This window comes from Psammomys obesus, unplaced genomic scaffold (assembly GCF_907164565.1).
Source record: "Psammomys obesus unplaced genomic scaffold, mPsaObe1.curated_primary_1811, whole genome shotgun sequence".
Lineage (NCBI taxonomy): Eukaryota > Metazoa > Chordata > Mammalia > Rodentia > Muridae > Psammomys > Psammomys obesus.
Genome location: NW_026592666.1, coordinates 13,169,389 through 13,192,003, shown reverse-complemented (window position 1 = coordinate 13,192,003; position 22,615 = coordinate 13,169,389). Strand labels below are relative to the sequence as shown.

The 22,615-nt window shown below is 46.8% G+C and overlaps 1 protein-coding gene across 4 annotated transcripts in view; it reads left to right on the top strand.

Annotated features, from left to right (window-relative positions):
- Positions 1-142: 142 nt before the first annotated feature.
- Positions 143-22,615, top strand: part of Brwd1 (bromodomain and WD repeat domain containing 1) — an 83,237-nt gene continuing 60,764 nt past the window's right edge. For all 4 annotated transcript variants that reach the window (XM_055614822.1, XM_055614820.1, XM_055614821.1 and 1 more), the window contains exons 1-12: positions 143-210; positions 285-343; positions 432-461; positions 559-618; positions 12,316-12,466; positions 14,366-14,464; positions 14,775-14,935; positions 15,927-16,148; positions 16,236-16,336; positions 17,536-17,606; positions 18,578-18,678; positions 22,192-22,232. In XM_055614822.1, coding sequence (XP_055470797.1) covers positions 162-210; positions 285-343; positions 432-461; positions 559-618; positions 12,316-12,466; positions 14,366-14,464; positions 14,775-14,935; positions 15,927-16,148; positions 16,236-16,336; positions 17,536-17,606; positions 18,578-18,678; positions 22,192-22,232 — 1,145 coding nt within the window. In that variant the 5' untranslated portion in view covers positions 143-161. The remainder of the gene's footprint in view (positions 211-284; positions 344-431; positions 462-558; positions 619-12,315; positions 12,467-14,365; positions 14,465-14,774; positions 14,936-15,926; positions 16,149-16,235; positions 16,337-17,535; positions 17,607-18,577; positions 18,679-22,191; positions 22,233-22,615) is intronic.

The window sequence follows — 22,615 nt, the reverse complement described above, 5'->3', positions numbered from 1 at the left end:
TCCCTCCCCCCGGCCCGCGCGACTTCCTGCCGCGGACGCGTCGGCGCGCACGGCATGGCGGCGGCGCGCGCCTGAGGAGCTGGGGGGGGACGCCGGCCCGGTCAGGCCTCGGCGCGGCCTACACGCTCGCCCGCCCGCCCGCCCCCGCCCCGCGCCCCGCCATGGCGGAGCCTTCGCCGGCCCGACGTCCGGTGCCGCTCATCGAGTCTGGTAAGACGCGGCCGCGCGTCCCCCCGCCGGGCGCCGCGCGGCCGCCGCTGACCGTCCCCGTCTTCTCCCCGCAGAGCTGTACTTCCTCATCGCCCGCTACCTCTCGGCCGGCCCGTGTCGCCGAGCGGCGCAGGTGAGCGGGCGGCGGCGGGGCCGTGGGGGAGGGCGGGCGGGCGGCGGGGAGGGCGGCGGCGGGCTCTGACCGCGCGTCTCTGCCGCAGGTGCTGGTGCAGGAGCTGGAGCAGTACCAGGTCGGTGCGCCGCCCCCGCGTCCCCGTCCCCGCGTCCGCGTCCCGCCCGGCCTCGGGCCGCGGTGGTCACCCGGACGCCCTTCGTGTCTCTTTCCAGCTGTTGCCGAAGAGGTTGGACTGGGAGGGCAACGAGCACAGCAGGAGCTACGAGGAATTGGTGAGCAGCGCCCCGCGTCCCCGCGCGCCCGCGTCCCCGCCGGTCCGAGCTCCCGGCCGGGCGCCGCGGGGCCCCGACGCCGCGGACGGCGGGCCGGTGCCCCCACGGCTCGCGGTGGGGATCGGGGCCGGATTGGGCAGGAAACGGTCCGGGGGGCGGCGCGGGGCGCGGCCGGGGGCGCCCCTGGCTCGCGGCCCGCCGCTCCCCGGGGCCAGCCACTCAGAGGGGCTCTCTCTGCGCCCTCCGCGCCCACTTGTGTCTCGGGCTCTCATTGGTCCCCCCTCTTCTGCCCCGCCCAGACCTCCGGACCACTTGCTCCCCAGGAATGGAGTCCTGAGTGTCTGAGGGTGCAGAACCTGCCCCTTGCTGTTCCCCTCCCTGTCCTCAGGAGCTGACACACAGAGTTGTGCTTCGTGAATACCGCGCCTTTGCTCCCCGGCCGTGCTCTGCTTGTTGACTGCCCTAGAAGCTGGCTCGCACTGATCTTTCTGCGTGCAGCACTTCAGGCGTTACCTTGCCATCCATCCCGTATACGCGTCTCTGGCTGGCCGTGAGCTCACAGGCCCTGCTCCCGAGAGCTCTCCCTTCTCCAGTGGAAACGTGGGCTGTGTTTATTTACCGTCGTCCTCCACTTGCTTCACGCTGTTCCGAGTAATTCAGTCTAACCCAGGAAACGGAAGATCTGGGACTTCTTCAACACGCCCTGAGCGTGTTGGTTGCACGGTAGTTAGAACCCGCCTCTGTGAGGACTTCTGCGTGGGCTTGGCTTTGGCTTGCGTGCAGCCCTGCTTCATTCCGCCTCAGTGCTGGGTTGCCATTAGAGGACAGGCACATCATGCTGCCTTCCCCTGCGTCCAAGATCTGGAAGTCGTGGTCACTAGAGTAGCGGTCAGAAGGTCGGCCAGGGCCTGTGTCCTGCATGTGACTAGTTTGCATTTTCCGGGTTAGGGATTTTAATAGAGTGCCGGGCAGTGCTCTGCAGCAGTGGTTCTCAACCTCGGGATCGAGATCCACTCATCAGCTATTTGCAGTTAAGTAGGAATGAAAATAATGTTATGGTTGGGGGTCGCCGCAGCATGACCTGTGTTAAAGGCTTTCAGCATTGGGCCGTTGAGAACCGCTGCTGTAAAGCCTCCACGACTCTTCCTCAGCCAGGTGGTGGCCATGAGAGGTGGAGTTGCCGTTGTTGCTTAGTTTGCCTTTTTAGGAGGATTTTTTTTTTTTTTAAAGATTTATTTACTATTTATACAGTGTTTCGCCATACACACCAGAACAGGGCACCAGATCTCACTATAGATGGTTGTGAGCCACCGTGTGGTTGCTGGGAATTGAACTGAGCCATCTCTCCAGCCCCCTTAGGATGATTTTTTAAAAGCAAATGCTTCAGGCTGTTGAGCTGGCCTGTCACCTAAAAGGGTTTCTGCCGATGCTAACGGTGTGAATTGGGTCCTGGGGACCCATGTGGAGGAGGGTAAGCAGGAGTGGGATGCTGCCATCCACCCTCCAGAGCATTGGCATGTGCGTGCAGTCTTTTTCTTTCTGGTTCTTCAAGATACTGCTTCTCTCTGGAGCCCTGGCTGTTGTGCGCTCACTTTGTAGACCAGGCTGGCCTCAAACTCACAGCCTCTGTCTCCTGAGCATTGGCACTAAAGGCCTGCACCACCATGTTCTGCCAAGTTTGTTTTCTTGGGTTTGATATTTTAAGGTTTGTGGGTGTATGCATGTTGGAGTGTCTCTCCTGGGACTGTGCTCACAGACGGTTTTACTACACGCCTTTCTCAGCAGACAGTCATTTTCTTACCCTCTTTCTTTCCTGGAGGCTGAGAACAGGGTGCAGGTTATCAGAGCCCGGGCTGTGGGAAGGGCTTTGATCCTTTCAGCCATCTTGATGGTCCTAGTATGTCACTGTTGTGGGATGTCTGCAGCTTCTATTCCAAATACTTTTTTTTTTTTTTTGGTAGATTTGTGCTATTCCTAGCATTCACAAGATGAGACCTGTCCTCTATATATTAACAGATTGTAACATGCCAGTTTGCTGTGTTTATGTTAGTTTCTGTTTGAGGCATTCCATTTTTATGACTGTCAGCGAAAATTTCCAACAGACAAGTAGATTGCTGACCCAGTCACCCAGTGATTAATCAGAATGCTGTGTTGGTTAATAAAGGACCCTTTCTTTTTGAGGGGTTCAGCCCAGCCAAAATGGAACTCTGTGAGTGTCTGCTTCATAGATTCTATGTGGATATTGTCTTCTGGTTCTCCAGCTGCCTTTATAAATATTTTTGCATGTTGGGTGCCTTAAGGCAGGGTCTCATGTAGCCCAGGTTATTTGACCTTGAAGTACGTAGTTCAGGATGACTACCACCAAGCTTCTGATCTTGCCCTCCAACTCAGAAAGTGTTAAGTTTATAAGTATGTAATACAGTGCTTGGCTTGAGTATAATTTTTTTTTTTAAAGAAGATTTGTTTGTTTATTGTGTCTACGTTGTTTTGTCTGCATGTAGGCCTGCATACCAAGAGAGTACCAGATCTCAGTATAGATGGTTGTGAGCCACAGTATGGTTGCTGGGAATTGAACTCAGGACCTCTGGAAGAACAGCCAGTACTCTAAACCTCTGAGCCATCTCTCCAGCCTTGGCTGTCCTGGACTCCCATTGTAGACTAGGCTGGCAAACTCACAGAGACCCTCCTGCCTCTGCCTCCAGAGTGCTGGGATTACAGGCGTGCTCCACCGTGCCTGGTGCTTTTTTAGATCTTAAGTATAAGACACATTAGGATTTCTTATCTTCTGTTGAATTGATCTAATGTTTTAAAATTAGGAAATGACCTGAGAGTTCTCATGTGTATGAGTGCTTTGCCTACATGTGTGTGTGTTACATGTGTGCCTGTTACCCCACAAGGTCAGAAGGGGACATGGTATTCCCTGGAACTGGAGTAACAGATGGTTGTGAGCCACCATGTAGGTTCCAGGAACTGAACGCAGGTCCTCTGTGAGAGCAGCCAGTGCCCTCAACCTTAGACCCCCACATGATGACACTGTAGTAGTTGAGTCTGTTTCTGTTGGACCCCTGGGCCCTGTGCGTGCTAAGACAGGTGCTCTCCCATGAGCCACAGTGGGGAGCTCCAGCTCACTGTTCTGGGTCCTAACCATGGCTATATGAGTAGGATTGTTTTACCAATTCTTGAGCTGTTGGTGCAGATTCTGAAACACAGCTCTTTTTTTTCTAAGGAAATAAGAGTTCATTTGCAGCCAAATAGGTGTGACCATGGCCTGGGAACAGAGATTTAGGTTACCCTAAATGCATGTTCCCAAATGTGGCAGCAGTTGCATGAAATTTGTATAGCAACAGAATAAAGTCATAATCAAGGCAGTTTTCTGATACATGGGTAGAAACATCAGGTAAGTGGTTAAAGCAAAATGGGGGAGTCTGTGCCATAGCTCTAGATGTTATCTGATGATACTCTAGAATGGTGTGTTCTTACCTGAGTAGTGGTGGATGTCTTAAATCATAGCAATTGGGAAGCGGAGGCAGGCAAATCTGTTGAGTTGGAGGCCAGCTTGGTCCAGGGCAGCCAAGGCTATACAGAAACCCTGTCTTGACAAACCAAAAAAGCCCACCAGCCAACCAAAAGACCCCAAGAAACAAACAAACAAAAAACACAAAAAGGTGGGGTCTGTTGAGTATCCAGAAAAAGGGTTTTACCTAATTGCAGGGAAGATGTTAGCTGAACACAGGTGGGGGCTGGCGCTACGTTTTTCTCTAGTTTGAGTTCTTATACCTTTGAACACCCCAGTACCAGGTAGTAGAGACAGGAGGTTAGTGGGGAGAGGGGACACTTGAGATCTTTTTAACATTTTCCTGCTGATTATGTTGTCAGGTTCCTTGGGGCAAGTCCAGTCTTTGTAGTCAGGATATCTCCAACTTCTCAACTGCAACAGCAGTAGCCGCCTCCTCTGGATCACCCCTCTCCTCTCTGGACTCTGAAGAGTTTCCAGAGTTCCAAACGCCCAAATGAAAACTACCTGCAGCTGGCAAAAATTACACCAGAGCTGCCAGAGCTCGAGGACAGTCATAGTTAGCAAAGCTGTGGACAATTCAAAGCAGTCCCATACTTCACAGCTGGGATTAAAACAAAAACGTACTTGCATAACTTTTTGGGTTTCTCTGTGTAGCCTTGGCTGTCTTGGAACTCTGTATACCAGGCTGGTCTCGACTTGAGAGATTTGTCTGCCTCTTCCTCGATGAGTGCTGGAATTACAGGGGTGTGCCACTGCACCCACCATAACTGGGTTTTTACAGAAACCCTCACCGTCACCACAGGTGGGCGTTAATACAGCGCTAGTTAGGGCCCAGAGGCATCGATCGCGCTGTAATCCTTCTGGGGTCTGCAGCATCCCAGCTTTTCACAGCCTTTCTGTCAGCCTTCTCCTATGTTGGGCATAGTGTGGCCATGTCTGGGCACTGCAGTCCGCGCTGACTTTGGTGTTTAGAAGGGACAGGTGGTCCAGTGGTACTCTCACTGCTTCCTCACAGGCTGTGACTCGTGGCTGGGCCTTTGTAGCTTGGCGTTGTTGGATTTAGTTCACTGCTGCCTTTGTATGCTTTGAGGATAACATCAAGACTTCCTTCCCAAGAGTTTAGGATTTGGGTATTTGTGAATTTCCTAGTGTAGTTCTAAAATGTTCTACATACCTGTGTGTGATGCATTCATTCATTCATTTGGAGATGATCTCACTGTGAAGCTTTACCTGTCCTGGAACTTACTGTGCAGACCCAGCAGGCCTTGAATCTGTCTTTCTCTGCCTCCCATGTGCTAGGATTAAAGGCTTGTGCCACCACGCCTGGCCCATATGCATTTAAATACTATTTTATTTTTAGTTTTTTGGTTTTTGAAACAGTTTCACTGGGAAGTCCTGCCTGTCCTGAAACTTGCTCTGTAGACCAGGCTGGCCTCTGCCTCTGAGTTGCTGGGGTTAAAAGGGTGTGCCACCACTGCCTGGCAAACACTATTTGTGTGTGTGTGTGTGTGTGTGTGTGTGTGTGTGTGTGTGTGTGCGCGCGCGCGCTTATGGATGAATGTACAAGTTAGAGGACAACTTGTGGGACACTGAGTAGGATCCAGGGATTGAACTCAGGGTGTGTCAGGGTTGGAAGTGAGTGCTCTTAACCTGCTGAGGCTCAAGACAGGGTTTCGCTGTGTAGCCCTGGCTGTCCTGGATGCCCTTTGTCGTCCAGCTCAGAGATCAGCCTATCACTGCCTCCCACTTGCTGGGATCACAGGCCTTCATCACCACAGCCGGCCCAGTTTATTTTCTTTAAAGAAAATGTGTGTTAATGACATGTGCCCACAGAAGCCAGATGGTACTGGCATCACAAATGGTTGTGAGCCACCGTGTGGGTGCTTGGAACCAAACTGGGGTCCTCTGTAAGAGCCCCAAGTGGCTCTAAACTGGTGAGCCAAAAGTTAAATTTGTTCATTTATTGCGTACGTGAGCATTCCCTGGCACATGGCCTTTCACCGTGTGAGGCCAGGGGATTGAACTTGAGTTGTCAGGCATGACAGCAGTATCTCTACCTGCTGAGTTATCTTACTGATTCCAAATTTATATTTTCTTTTTCCCTGCTAGGTGGGGCTTGAGACAAGGTCTCACTGTGTAGCTCTGACTGAGCCCTTGATGTATATACTGGGCTGCCTTTGAACTCACAGATCCGTCTGCCTTTTCCTCCTGAGTGCCTGCATCACTACACTCAGCACAGTTTATTTTTTCTTAAACTACAGCAAGTTGGAACACATTGATTTTTTTTATGAAGATAGTCCTTTTTAAAGATTTATTTATTTTGTATATACATACGTGTACACATATACATATATGAGAGCCTATCTGCACTGCACACCGGAAGAGGGTATCAGGTCCCAGTACAGATGGTTGGGAGCCACCATGTGACTGTTGGGAATGGAGCTCGGGACCTCTGAGCCATCTCTTTTTCAATCTTCGAAGTGTTCTTCTCATTTTCATTTTTGAGAGGGATCTCAGGTAAACCAAGTTGACCTCAGACTGGCTTTGTAGCTGAAGATGGCCTCCCACTGTGGTCCTGTTGCTGAGGGCAGCTGTAGGCATGTGAGGCTGGCTTCAAACCCAGGGTCTCCTGATGACCTAATGGGTTACTGCATAGACACTAAGTAATGTGTGGGTCGTTTTGATTTTGTTTTCTGTATTGCCAACCATCACTGTGAACAAAGAGGAGCTCTAACCTGTACAGCCTTTGATGTGTTAGGCTAGTGAAAAAGGAATTGATGAATTGACCGTGACTTATAAGTCATAAATAGATTCAGACATCTTTATTAATCAAATCAGGAACCATTGTGTTCACAACATTAAAAACTTATTATTTTCAGACTCATTTTGAGGACAAGGCCTTGCTACGTAGGCCAGGCTGGAACTTTCAGTCTCAGCCTGAGTACAGGGGTTAAAGCTGTGTGCCACCACAACCAGCTTGGCTCACTGCTGTGTGTGTGCTTGTTTGTCTTCAGACATGCTGCACTGCATGTGTACCTGGCGCCCTCAGAGTTCGGAAGAGGGCATGAGCAGCCACATGTGTGCTGGAATCTAACCTGGGGCCTGGAAGAGCAGCTGCTACTCCGACTGCTGATTTGCCAGGTGCTTGGAAAAGTAGTTGGTTGGCAGAACGTTGGGTGGTTATGGTTGGCAAGGCCAAACTCGGAGCTTAGTGTATTCAGTGTACAAGATGCTGCTGTAGACATGGCTCATTCCTTAGCGTGGAGAATCGGGTCCTTTCTGTTTGGCAGTGCTGTTGCAGTGTGGAGCATCTCTTGCGTTTCCTGGGTCTCATGGTGTGTAGAAGGTGATTGTGGATGAGCTTGGCAGCAGGCCACCAAACTGGCGCAGGTTTGGCTTTGGAGACTCTCATCGCTCCACTTGTTACAGGTCAAAGTCATGTGACAGATGGTTCATTTGTACTGTATGTACAACGGTTTCTACAGTCTTTTTTTCTTTCTTGGTCACTGCATAGACACTATTTTAGGAACATTTGCACTTCCAGCTTGCTTCAATATTGAGTGGACTTTGAAGGTCCCTATGGCATTCTTTGGCAACTGCTGTTTGTTTCAACATGATAGCATTTCTGGTCCAAGTATGCTAATGGTGTGGGTTGCCTTCTCTGCTTCCCGGCCCACTTTGAACTCAAGATGATTACATGAACTTGTCTAACCCATTTCCGTGTTAGAGAACAAATATAGGATAGCAAGCAATAATCCTTACCAAAATAGATAACAGAACTATTCACTATTCACATAGTCAGCGTTTATTAAAAATGTGTTCAAGTTGTCAGGCGTGGTGGTGTATTCCTGTAATCTCAGCATCTTGGGAGGCTGAGGCAGGTGGATTGCTTTGAGTTCGAGGCCAGCCTGGTCTCCAAAGTGAGTTCCAGGACAGCCAAGGCTACACAGAGAAACCCTGTTTTGAAAAAAAAAAAAAAAAATGTATTCAAGTACATGACAATTCCACATTGAAACGTCTCTGTTGGTATTGTACATCCTAGCATGAAAACCTTCCAGATTTATGTTTAGCTTTTAGAATGTTTGCTGTCTATTGCTGTGGAATCACTCTGAGAGAAGCTGTTTCTATTTTCTTTAGCTTCTTAATCTAGCCAGCTTCTTAGGGGTGTGTCAGATTATTGTTCTTGCAGTAAGGCAGGTCCCTGCCATCCCAGCTCAGACAGTGGAGGCTGAGGGTCTCAAGTGGAGGCTAGCTTGGGCTTCCATCCATAGCATACCCTGTCTCAAAAACTGCATCACTGCGGCCATGGTGCTGTGTGTGAAAACAGCTCCCACCCAAACAGAGTTAAAGACCCACGCTTGTTCTCCTGGAGTCAGCCTAGGTCTGTGCGTGTGTGTGTGTTTGTTTTGAGATGGTCTTGTGTAGTCCCAGCTGGCCTCCAACTAGCAGATTTGCTTCCCTTTGCTACCTAAGGGCGGGCTTAAAGCTGTGTTAGATGTTCTTCTTTGTTAGAGCTTTGTTTTTGGATAGCCTCACATGGAGCCTAGGATAGCTTTGAGTTCCCAGCAAGTACTTTTTAAACACTGATTTATCCAATCCTATGTACTAAGGGAATGAGCTATACTAGTAATTTTTAGAGTTGTTTTTATAATTCAAGCATAGAGTGCTAAATAATAATTCCACCAGGATGCCATGGAGTATGCCTGTAATCCCAGCCAAGAGGCAAGAAGGAGTTAGAGGCCAGCCTGGTCTACAAAGTGCTTCCCAGGACAGCTAAGGCTACACAGAGAAACCCTGTCTCAAGCCCTCCAGCCCCCCCCCCCCAAAAAAAAATAATAAAAAAAGCAACACTTGAAGGCTACTAGATTTGATGTATCTTTTTAAGTTTTTTGTTGGAATATCTGCCAGGTGGTGGAGAAGCTGAGTTGAGAAGTTGAAAGATATTTTACGTAGCTTGTTCTACCACCCTGTGTAAATAAAACTTGTATGTTGGATCAGGCTGTTCTATATTAGGATTCCTGAGAGGAATGATTGTTAACCCATAGTTGAGGTCAGTATGGATCTGTAATTACTCGTCGGGGTCTCTCTGGAGGTAGGCGTGTGTCCCAGAGTTTGAAGTTGTTGATGTCACAGTGCTGGTGCCTGCTAGCCTGATTTTGTTGGTTCATCCTGCCCAGTGGGATCTGTCATTTTTAAGTGCTGGGCACTAGGATTCAGACATGAGAATGAAGTTGAATATGGTGGCTTGCCCCTATGATTCCAGCGCCCTGGAGGCTGAGGCAGAGAAAAGCAAATTCAAGGCAGCCTGATAGACCTAACAGGTCCAGGCCAGCCAGAGCCACAAAGAGAACCTGTCTTAAAAATAGAAGAAGCTGGGTGTGGTGGTACATGCCTTTAATCCCAGAGGCTTTTGGATCTCTGAGTTCAAGGCCAGCACTCAAGATTGTGCTGTCTCTTGTCGGTCTCTCTCTCCCCCATGTCTGCATACATATCATTCAGTTTTATTTGAGATGCATTTATCTCATGTAATGGTGGCATCCACATGAGCTCATGTTACACTGCTCTTTGTGTTTGCTCTTGTGGCTAATCCTTATTGAAGTGTAGTTAACATTCTGTCTAATGAGTGCTGAAAGTGTTGGCTTTGATCAAGGCTGAATGTAGTCACCACAGTGAAACAGGGAAGAATTCTGCAGCTCTTCATGCACTCTCTCATATGTTCTGACTGCAGCAAGTGGTTCCTGCCTTCTTTTTCCCCCAAAGATTTATTATGTGTACAGTTTTCTGCCTGCATGTGTGCCTGCAGGCCAGAAGAGAGCACCAGATCTCACGATAGATGGTTGTGAGCCACCATGTGGGTGCTGGGAATTGAACTCAGGACCTCTGGAAGAGCAGACAGTGCTCTTGACCTCTGAGCCGTCTCTCCAGCCCAGTTTCTGCCTTCTTAAGCACAGTTGTATCTGGTCAGTATATTATTTAGGAGTTTGTTCTTTGATCATTTGATGCATGTATACAATGTCCCAACTCCCCTGACCCCTGAGTTCAGCAATTTTCAACCTGTGGGTCTTGACCCCTTTGGGGGTCGCATACCAGATACCCTTCATATCAGGCATTTATACTATGATTCATAACAGTAGCAAAATTGTAGTTATAAAGTAGGTACGAAATAATTTTATGGTTGGGGTCAGCACAACATGAAGAACTGTATTAAAGGGTCACAGCATTAGGACGGCTGGGGACCACTGTTAACTAGTGCTGTAGAGTTGTGGGGCCATCTTTTCTGGTCTTTAAAACAGTCTGCTGTACCCTTGGCTGGCCTGGAACTTGATATGTAGATCAAGTTGATCTTGAACTTCAGTTCTGCCTTCCAAGTGCTGGGATTATGGCTGTGCTTGGCTAATTTCTTTTTCTTTTTTTTTTTCTAAGTGGTATGCTGGCATTGTGTATTTACTTAAATCATTTGTTACTGCAAATTAGTTTTTACTGTAATTGAAAAAGCAGCTGTTACACCAGAGAGGGCCTGGAGAGGTGACTCAGCGGTTTTGGGGGGACAGATGTTTGGGAGCTTGCGGTCATTCCTGACCCCAGTTCTAGGGTAGAGTCTGCCTCTTTGAACCTGAAGGCGTGCACACAGACACGGTGCAGGCAAAACAGTTGTCTACAGACGTTGTGGACACATTGAAAACATTAACTTGCCTCTTTTGAGTATGTGTTTCAAGTCAGATACCCAGGACTGGAGTGGCTGAACTGTTTTCAAAATCTAGTACCTTATATACCTATCAGAAATTTCTCCCTTTTTTTTTTTTTTTTTTTTGTTGTTGTTTGTTTTGCTTTGTTTTGGTTGGCTTCTGCTATTTGAGATGGGTCTGATAGGTCAAAATGGTCTTGAACTCACTGTGTAGCTGAGACTGGCATTAAAACTTCTGCCCCTCTTCCAAAGTGCCGGGATTGCAGGTGTCTGGCTAGGTTCTCCAGCCAGTCTTTATCACTGGGTACAGCAGCGGCTCCAGTGGTTTTTGTGTTTGCCCATTGCTTTGCTCTTTGGGGTCTTCACACCCATTAGCCACCTGGGTTACCCTTCCTTTGGTAATGTCGCTCAGTTGGATTCTTACTGGGGAGTCCTGGGAGCTGTTCAGTTTGTGTTTTTTTGAGTACTCCTGTGAACTCTGGTCCCGACCTGTTCATCCGCTTTACTGGGCTTTACCAGATGGGACTTTGCAGTTGTCCCCTTGGCCTGTCACCTTTTGATTCCCTTTTCAGTGCAAAAGTCCTTGGCGGTCCAGAAGAGCAGACTCTTGAGTTGTTTGTTCTGGTGTGATATTGGAGATCTTTGACGCCCAGATCATAAAGATTTTTTTTTTTTTTTTTTACTTTTCTATAAATGTAACTTATTCAGTGATTATTTCAGAAATGTATATGGTCATATATCCGCCGTGTACATTTTTTTTAATAAATAGGTCTGTAGTTTTATTCCTCTATGGTCAGGGTTGAGATGACTCAGCTGATGAATATGCATTCCTGCATACATAAGCACAACAAAAAGTGTACTTTGAACGTTGATTGTTTTTTGGAATGGTATTCGGCCTTGTTTCAACATCATTTATTGAGAGAGGTTTTCTGCCCTGAATCAACGTTTGCACCTTTGTCAGAAATGGGTGCTTTAGAACCATGCCAGCCAGTCTCTCTGCAGTTTGCTCCTGCCACAGGTCTGTGTTTTCCTGTCTCGGTGGGACACTCCAGAGCAAGTCTTGAACTGGAGGATCATCTGCCCCAAAGTTGATTTGGTTTTTCCGTGTCATTCGCATTTAAATTTTAGTATAAATTCATCCCCTGGGCTCATGCCTTTAATCCTGGCACTTGGGAGGCAGAGGCAGGCAGATTTCTTGAGTTCAAGGCCAGATTTCTTGAGTTCAAGGCCAGCCTGTTCTACAGAGCGAATTCCAGGACAGCCAGGGCTACACAGAGAAACCTTGTCTCAAAACAAAACGAATAGAATTGTCAATTTCTGTAAAGAAAAATCGTGGAATTTGGATTAGTGTTTGACATTAGCTTACTGTTTAAGTTGCCTTTAATTTTTTTTTTACTGTGTTTTGTACTTTTCAGTGTGATATTCACATTAAAACAGATATAAACGTTTGAGTACTGCTGTATGCAGTGTTATTAAAAACTTAACTCTCCGACAGGTCTTGTCCAATAAGCATGTGGCCCCCGATCACCTGTTGCAAATCTGCCAACGCCTCGGCCCAATGCTGGATAAAGAAATCCCGCCCAGCATTTCAAGAGTCACTTCTTTGCTTGGTGCAGGAAGGCAGTCTTTGCTACGTACTGCAAAAGGTACCTTAGTTTGAAGAAGTGTCTGCTTTGTACTAATAGCTTACGTTATGACTGTGAAGCTGTGTAAGATTGTGGAAGGTAATGATGCAGCTAATACCATGGACTATGTGCTCTGCAATTAGTGTAGGTCGAATTTTTCATGTTTAATGGGTCCTTCTGCACTTCAAAAATTGATAGACATAGATGTTAAGTAAGATGCTTGAATTTAAGATGTGCTTGAGGTTTTATCAATGTGAGTTCTTAAGTTTTCCACTTTGTAGCTCACTCGTAACTCCAATGGATGTAATTGTATATGTCTATAATAAACTCTTTAAGTACTAGCAGTATTTCTTTTGATATTTAGATTTTGAAAGTCCTTTCTTATGGGGGAGAAGTGATTTCTTTTTTTTTTTTTTTGAAAAATACAGTAGCAGCTTGAAAAACATGCACCAAAAATGTAAACTTGCATGATTTCCTTTTATTTTTATTTTTTACTAACAATTTTTTTTTGGTAAGTTATATGCTAGCAGAATGTCTGGAAGCACTGTACTTTTCTGTGAGACACATGACTGACGTAGACTAAGCACCCGGGTGGTGATCTGTGTACACACACATGGCTGCGCTGCTGTGGGCACGTGTGCTGGTCTTGATGGTGCACGCCTCAGTTCCATCGTGGTGGTTTTTGTTGTGGCTGTTGCAGCTGGGGTGCTGCCTCGTAGACGCTCCAGGCCTGACTGACCTTTCTCAGTTCTTCAACACCTCTGCTGCTTGGTTTCATGCCTGACAGCTTCCCAGCCTTAGCTGTTTCTTGGTGCCCCATCGCCTTGCCACACTGTGGCTCTGATCAGGAAACTGTCCCTGTCACTTGGTAATTATTCTCTGCTCACTTGTTTTCCAGCAGTGGCCTGGTAGCACGTTTCTTTTCCCCTTGGGGCAAGCTCAAGCTTAGTGTTTTGTGATGAGACCTGTGAGAACTGTCAGACTCGGAAGAGGCTGCAGCGAGGGGCCCTATTTCTGCTTGTGTTTTGTGCTGGTGCCAGAGGAGGCCTTCCGTACATGTGAAACACAGCCTGCCTACTAGTTGGGGGCACGTGAGGCTCAGTGGGGCTTTAGACTCACCTCACTCTGCAGCTCTGAAGTAGCGGAGCACAGGTCTGTGTGTTGGCCCGTGCTCTTCTGTGTCCTTAAGAGGCCAGGCACGTCCTTGGTGCGTTTCCTTTAGTCTGGGTGCCGGCAGGGTTAGAAGGCTTGTGCACTCTGTGCTGTGTATGGCTCTTCTGAAGAGCTACCTGCCTTCCATCCTGAGGTGGGAAGTTACTTAACTTAAACGAGTATCAGTTCTTCCTAATGAGCTCAAGGCAAGACAGTACTGGCCAAACAAATTTCAGACCGAATGAATTTGTCAAGTCAGAGATTTTTAGATACATGAAAATATCTTCTTAAAAAATTCTTCACTTTTGAAAACTGGGTCAGCTGTGCTAGGACTGCTCATTTTTAGTGCTATGTGGTACTCTGTGTTGAAAAATAAAGTTAACCTCGTATTCCAGCCTTCCTAGTAATCATCTGCTAATCATCTGCGATGACTCTCTTCTGAGGCCCTGGGACCTGAGTCGCTTCACGTGTGCATTAGCAGGGTCACCTACCTCACAGGGTTGTTGTGAGGGCCCCGTGAGCCAATGTATGTGGAAAGCGCCTGCTGGACTGTAAAGTACTGTCTGTCAGGGTCACTGCTGCTGTACCCGAGATGCTTCAAGTTCACTCTCAGAGACAGCATAATAAACCTCTGGGCTTTTCTGTTAAAGTATGTTAGCTGGTCAAACTTTGAATAAACAGTTGATTACAATATACGTAAGTATTGTATAAAATCTTTCTTTGGGTTAACTTTCAAGATTTTATGTGTATCTAAAATTCATTTTAAAGACTGCAGGCACACAGTGTGGAGGGGCTCTGCCTTTGCCGCGCTTCACAGAGGAAGACCTCCTGAAATGCCCGTGAATTACGGCTCCCCACCGAGTCTTGGTGAGTGAGGTTGGCCTGTGAGATGCCCAACTGTTTCTTGAATTTCATGAAGACTGTACATGCTGAGGAAGTGCTGGTGGACTGTTACTGCAACAGTACCAACTGTCAGCTTTCTTCCTGACTTGTGTAAAGATAACTGAGCACAATCGTAGAGGTTAGGGTTAGCACAGTAGGATTGAGGACAAAGCACAAGTTCTTTGGGTTTCTCAAACAGGCCTGGTTACTTACCTTCTGGAAATTGTTGTGGGGTCTTTTATAGTTTTTATGTATCGGCTCCCCCTTAACCATTTCCGTTGTTTTTATTTCCTAGTGGAGATCCATCGAGGAAAACAGCTCACAGGGTGTTCCACTTTTAGCACAGCATTCCCAGGAACGATGTACCAGCATATAAAGCTGCACAGGAGGATTCTTGGACACCTGTCTGCTGTGTACTGTGTAGCGTTTGATAGGACAGGACATAGAATCTTTACAGTGAGTTAACATCTTACTCAACTTGGTGCCACCTGGAGTGCTGTAGTGCGCGTCACAGTTCTCTCATATAGCCTAGAGAACAGAGATTTTGATCAGGGAGGTCTCCTACAGGGCCTCGATAAGTGTTTCAAGTGACTGAGCAACATAGTCAGGTCTGCGTTGTTTTGAGACTGGTGGTTCCAACACACTGAAGAACTTTGGCGGACCTACTGCGGCGGTGACAGACTGAGGCCTGACAAGATCCTGCCTCAAGATAGCTGCTGAGCTCTCTCTCCAGCTCTGTTGGGATATATGCTGTGCTCTCAGATAATACAAAGTACATAACCAAACACTTCCCGTTTAGCCCAGCTGAGACTTAAGGGATGAAGTTATATCAAGATTAATTTTAAGCACATTAATAAAAATATTCCTACTCACTCCCTCAGAATTCCCAGATCATGCTTGCTGCTGATGCTGCTCATGCTTTCGTAGACTAATCACTGGTTTAGGAAACCAGATTCATTATGAAATAATCTTTCTGTGTCCAAGTGATTATTTGAAAACTATTTATAGAATGTGACTTCCCCTGTGTTTTTAGGAGAAGAAAACAGTGGATTGAAAACGTACTCAGCTATGCTGGGTTATGTGTGCTGCCTGGTTTGGGGACTGTAAACTTGAGACTCTTGTTTGCTTATTTGGAACTTGGGTGCTTTCTCCCCTACAGTGGAGTCCCAGGGATGTAGAGCTGTCCCAGTGTAGCTTGCCGACCTGACTTGCTTCTGCAGCTGGTATTGGGAACAGGAACTTAGGGTGGGACGTTCTTGGGAGAGAACTTTGTGAAAATAGTACAGAGAAGAACCTGACCAGAAATGATAGGACTTGGAAGACAGTGGAATTGCTCTACTTGGCTGGACAGGGGAGGGTTATCAGTTCATCTGGGTGGTATCATTCTGTTCTTTGGGTTTAATAGATGCTGTGTTAACATTTGTATTGGGGTGTTGTTTTTTCTTAGGGTTCAGATGATTGTTTGGTAAAGATTTGGTCAACACACAATGGCCGCTTGTTGTCTACGTTAAGAGGCCATTCAGCAGAAATCTCAGACATGGCTGTGAACTACGAGAACACACTGATTGCCGCCGGCAGCTGTGACAAGATCATCAGGGTGTGGTGCCTGAGGACTTGCGCCCCAGTCGCTGTGCTGCAAGGACACACAGGCTCGATTACGTCTCTGCAGGTAACGGCCAGCCTAGGACACTAAGCGTGACTTTTGGAACTGAGAAATAGCAAGATGGAAGGTGATTCATGTGGTTTTGATTTTCAGTTTAGCCCTATGGCCAAAGGACCTCAGAGATATATGGTTTCCACTGGTGCTGATGGGACTGTGTGCTTTTGGCAGTGGGATTTAGAGTCCTTGAAATTCAGGTGAGTGATCCTATGTTGTAGTTGCTGTTCTTTAATATAGTGGTGACATTCTAAGAGGAAATTTTCTTCTTTTGTTCGTTTGTTAGTTACTGCATATGCGTTATACATCAATGCCACTGCAACAGAAAAGCTTAAATGATTTTTTCCCTTTGCTCGTCTCTGTGTAAGCAAATTCAAACAATAGATACGAATTTAAAGTGGTAGCAGTGGAGAGGTATTTAATTAGAATGAGGACAGTAGCACTGGATCCAGGAGCCTGGGCTGCTGGAGAACTGGCACAGGCCGAGTGCTGTGTACTTAGTGTAGTGGTGCACAAGAGGAGCTGAGATTCACTTTATTCACTTTGTGGAGGACGTAAAAAATAATTAAGGAGAAAACCGTTTTAGCTGGTCTCAGTGTATAGCTCTGGATGTCCTAAAACTTGTTCTCTAACTCACAGGGATCCAGTTGCCTTTTTGAGTGCTGGTATTAAAGCTTTGTGACACTAAGGCAGAAGTTGATGAGTGTGTCTTATGCGTATGTTTGCTGTTGTTGCCATGTTGGTGAGCAGATACGGAGAGAACACATTCGCTGTGAATGCCGTGTCTGATGTAGTAATGCAGCCCAGCCTCAGCATTCTTCACGGCAACTGTCGACTGATAGAGATGCGCTTTGTCACCCAGGAGCAGGGTTAGGACTCTAAAAGCCTCTCGTTGGCATACTCACATAGAAGAATGTGGACATAGTACACTTGGGTTTGTCCCTTATGTGGTGGTTTTTTGAGACGGTTTGTGTGGCCTTGGCTGTCCTGGACTCCCTTTGTAGACCAGGCTGGTCCCGTTTACCTCTGCCTCCCAGAGTGCTGCGATTACAGGTGTGCGCCACCAAATCTGGCTTTATGTGGTGTTCGTGACCAAACCCAAACTTTGCCTGTGGCAAGCAAGCAGTCTAGTAGTTGGACAGTAGTTCCAGGTGCAGGGAACTACTCTCAGTGTTGATATGGTAGGTCTGAAGAGCAGTTGAGGGCCAGTGAGATGGTCCTGTGGGTAAAACCTGATGGCCCGAGTCCCCTGCCTCCCATGGTCCCCACCTGCAGAGTGCACCAATGCACGTGTGCCCCCATACATGTGCGTGTGCACACAGTAATCATAGAGAAACTGCCAGGGCTTTATTAAAGTGTTAGCATGTATTCTAAAGGCATATACGGTCTTCTTTTAAAGCCCACGGCCCCTGAAGTTCACGGAGAAGCCAAGGCCTGGTGTTCAGATGCTGTGCTCTTCATTTAGCGTTGGTAAGATAATACTTGAGGCTTGTTTTTCCTTAGTTATTTTAGCATGTGCTCAGTTAGAAAGGCAACAGGTGACTTCTGTTTTTCATATTATTAGCTCTGACTTACGATCGTTATTTCTGGAGTTGACTGAGTAATCATTAATGGAGATTTTTAAGTACTCAGCTGAGAGCATGTGTATAGGCTTGACAAAGGAGGGGTGTTGCCAGCCTCTCCTGCTCCCCCTTTCTTCCTTTTGATGTCTGGCAGTATTCAGTCATGGAAATGGAAGACATAGTTCCCAGCCAGGAAGCTCACAGTGTCATATAGACTGTTCTAGAATCACGTGGCCACTTGTAGGATATTGTTTCTTATATTTTGCCTAAATAAATATGTTTAAATTTGATGCAGGGGAGCTGGAGAGATAGCTCAGAGGTTAAGAGCACTGTCTGCTCTTCCGGAGGTCCCAAGTTCAATTCCCAGTAATCACACAACCATCTATAGTGAGATCTGGTGTCCTCTTCTGGTGTGCAGGCCTATATACAGACAGAACATTGAATAAATAATAAATCTTAAAAAAAAAAAAATGGACGCTGAATCATGGTGAAATTATTTCCCTTATTTTTTTTCTTGCACAGAGGAGTTTTTAAGTTTTGTAGCCTAGGCCCAGTGTGGTTTCCTCAGGAAGTGGGTGAAAGGGTTACAGGTGAGCTCTGTATCCTGAAGCCTGTTCTCAGGCGGCAAGAGCTTGCCCTGTCCCTGTCTTCAGGGACCTGACGCCCAGTGTGCACTGCCTTGTCCGTAAAGCCCGGCAGGAGTAACCTTTTCTCTGAAGCCAAGAGTTGAGCTCTGTACGCTCATTTAATGAGCTGGGCGGGGTTGTGGAGAGAACCCTAATTTCAGTGTAAGAGAGCTTTCTTTTACATGTATAGACATTTGTTTGTTGGTGTATTCGTTGCAAGCTACACATTTAAACGTTTGCATTTTTGTTTCAGGTGGCATGTTTTTAGCTACAGGTAGTACTGACCATGTAATCAGAATGTATTTTTTGGGCTTTGAAGCACCTGAAAAAATTGCTGAACTTGAGAGCCACACGGTAAGCATTCTTTTTTAAAATTCTCTAAATTTATTGATTCTTTTACTACTAAGGCCGATTTTACTAATCTTAACTGTTTTCGTCATCTTCTTGTCATTCTCCTCCTCCTCCTCCTTTAACAGATTATTTTTATTTTAAATAAAATATTTACTTTCTCCCTTTAGGCTTTCTAAGCTAGGATCTGCTCTCTTCTGTTTGCAGTTGTCTCTTCCAAACTCCCCATCCTCTTCCCTCAGCCTGCCTGTTGAGTGCTAGAGTTACAGGTGCCACTTGGGTCTACTTCCTTTTCTTTCTTTTTTTAAAATGGTGTATGTATACATGCTGGTCTGTTGGTAAGGTGGTATGTCCACATGAGGCTAGAAAGGAGTTGGCTAGATCCCTGGGAGCTGGAGTTGCAGGCAGCAGGAGCCTGCTCCACATGGCTGAATTCTGCGAACTGTGGTCCTCTCAGAGAATACTATGTGCTCTTAACTGATGAGCTATCTTTCCAGCCCTACCCTCCTTATTTGTAGAGACATCTGATGAGAGTCAGATTTCATCCATCCAACTATCATCCATCCACCGTCCATCATCTCTCCATCATCTCCATTTATCCTATCCTTCCTCCTTCCTTCCAATCTGTTGTTTATGACAATCTGTATGTGTTTGAACCGTACTCCTTCCCTTATACTCTTCATACTCAGCTTTTTGGCATCTTCCTCCTAGCCCCAGTCAGGGCCAGGTTGTGCTGCCCAGATGTTCTTGGATGGGTGGCCTTCTGGGAGCATGGTCAGCTTAGCAGTGTATGTGCCTGTAGTCACCTAGCAGTTGCTGATCACCCCTCGGCCAGGGCGCCACTCTGCGGTTGACCCACCATGCTGGGCTTGAACAGCCCTTGCACACATGCCACCTGCCGAGCGCCGCTGTGTGCAGCTGCCCAGCTGTGTCACCTGCAGAGTAGTTACACTTTGAAGCACGAAGTCACTTGCATTTCCTTCTTTCTTGTTTTCTTCAAGACGGGGGCTCTCTTGTATAGCAGTGGCTGCCCTGGAACTTGCCCTGTGAACCAGGCTGTCTTTGAAGTCACAGAGATCCGCCTGCTTCTGGGTTTAAAGCGTGGCCACCATGCCCGGCGTCACTTGCCCGTCTGAGATGTCATTGTTTATTATATTTTTCTTCTCAGTGCTGGGCATTGATTGAACTGTGGCCACACATGCTAGCTAAGGCTTTGCTGCTGCTGCCCTCTTGCCCTAGTGTGATAGTCTAAGCACATTCACAGCTAAAACAGTTAAAAGTTTAGAGAAGTTGTGTGTTTATAAACCAGAGCTGAGTATGTGGGTCATGTCTATAATCCTGGCTCTTGGGAAGCCTCCAGTGTAGAAGGAGTACAGGGCCATCCTTAACTGCAGATGCAGTGGCTTGAGTCTACATTGAGCTGCGTGTGTCTCAGCCTCACCTAACGATGAAGATGTTCAGGTACAGGATGATCCTTACTCTGCTCAGAGGATGGACAGAGGGAAATCATTGCCAGGTCAGATGAATGGGAATAATGCATTTAAAAAATTAATTTATTCACTTCCCAATCGTAGCCCTCTCCCTCCTCTCCTCACATCCCACCTTCCCTTCCTCTTATCCTTATCCCCCTTCCTTTACCCTTAGAAAAGGAGAGCCTCCCCTCCTCCCCCGCACATCTTCCATGGTGGCCTGGCCAGGGAGCCCTGCTGTGGGTGGGGGTAGGGGGGAGTGATTGAAAAGCAGACAACAGAGTCCTTGTCAAAGACAGCTCCCATTCCCCTAGGGAACCCACGTGGAGACCAAGCTGCCCATCGGGTACATATGTGTAGGGGCCTAGGGCCAGTCTATGCGTGGTCCTTGGTTGGCTTTAGCCCAATATTGACTATGACAATCTTAATGGCTCATACGCAAAGCTATTCTTCTAACCAAGGTCATGAAGTTAGAATGCTCTTTGAATGTCTAGTAAGCTAGCTGTTATGGGTTATTAATATTTATTATTGATTTATCTTTTAGTTAACCAGCAGTTATTCCTAAACCACCTGTATACCCAAATCACCACACAGAGACTGGGATTTATTTAATTAACCTAGAGCACAATGCTGGGCAATAGTAACTGTCCTAAACCTCCAAGCCTGCATAGTTTCCTACCATTTAGATTTCCTTCATTATACTTGCTTTTAGTCATATCTTAGGTCCTTCTCATCCTCCTTGTGGTTCATCCTCCTGCTAACCTCTGCTCCTGTCCCTTCATTCCCCTCCTCTCTGGACCAGGATGTCCCACCCTATTCTCCCCATTGCACAGCACTGGCTGGTCGTTTTATTGACAATACAGAGAACAAACGGTGGCATGTTTACACAAACTTGAGACAGGTGATGCTTAGAATAAACACCATGCAATGTCAGGATTGACACCTGATGGTGGGGGAGAGAAATCAGCATGTGAACTGTAAATGTGTACATTGCACAAGAGCATCACAGCAATGGCTAGCTGTTGTTACTAGTATTTTAGAGTATTGTCAAGGGCTAGGTTTTCTCTAAGGGAAAGTGTGACTGTGCAGGATGCTCACTGGGTAAAGTGCTTTTGTGCAAATACGGAGACGTGGGTGTGCGCCCTGCTGGAGGGTGGAGACACTCGGGGTGTCGTTGAAGCTCCATTTTGCTGCCATGGTACTGGGTTCCGGGAAGGGCTCAAATGTCTAAGGTGGGGTGGGTAGGGGAAGACACTCAGTGTGTACTTCAGGCTTTCATGTGCATGTGCACATGCACACTCAGACAGGCCACACACAGCAAGAAAACATTTTAAAACTTCCATTAAAAATCAGTTGTACACATTGAAGTCTGTGTGTTTATGAACCACTTGTTTGCCTAATAGCCTTTGAGGACTGAAGAGGGTCAGACTTCCTGGAACTGGAACTACCCACGTGGTCTCGAGAACCGTGTGTGCCTTAGGAACAGCAGTCCTAAGCAGTCCATATTCAGAGCTTATGTAGTGAGTAGATAGGTTTAGGTCGTGCTGAATGACATGTTTTGTTTTGCAGCATCTTTTTGGCTTCAATAAAGCCTGTTTTGATCACATTGCACATGTTACCTTTCTTTGCTTTCTAAGTGTGCTGTCATTTTAAACACAGCTATAGTTTGGAATGCCAGTCTTTATCTTTGAGTGTGGTTCTCTTGAAAAGGTCTTAGCACTCTCAAGGGACCTCTAGCAGCTTTTGGCTTTCCGTAGATGTGACACAGATAGAGTGATTGGCCAGGTCAGGGATTGGTTTGCTGTTAAACCAAGGTATTCAGTCCTTGGAAACAAGGACTCTTTATGTACCCAATCGTTTTCTTGTTTGCTTTTGTCTCTTAGGACAGAGTTGATAGTATCCAATTTTGTAACAGTGAATTGATATAACTTAGATAATCGGTTTCCTATTTGCTTTTGTTTCTTAGGACAGAGTTGATAGTATCCAGTTTTGTAGCACTGAATTGATATAATGTAAGTAATCGTTTTCCTGTTTGCTTTTGTCTCTTTAGGATAAAGTTGATAGTATCCAGTTTTGTAACAATGGTGACCGGTAAGTGTTCACTGCACCTCTGTGTTTTCCCGTGTATCAGATAACATCACTTACTGCCCTAGTTAGGAAATACTGCTTTGCTTCACATTACTATATGCAGTTTAATTTTTATTTTGGGGTATAATGGCACTTCGAATGATGGATTCAATCTAATGGATGTATCACTGCACCAGCTTGGTGGTGGTGGTTGATCCTGATGTAGAACCTGCCTGGTGCGTGGTAGGCCAGTGCTCTGCTGCTGAGATGTAATGCCATCCCATACTTTCTTTTCTGGTACTGAAATCTTCGCAGCAGTTTTGGAAACATCACACTGTACTGTTGACTATTCTGGCTTCATCTTGTGCATTGCAGTGCGTTTCAGCAATGAATGAATAGAGCATGCT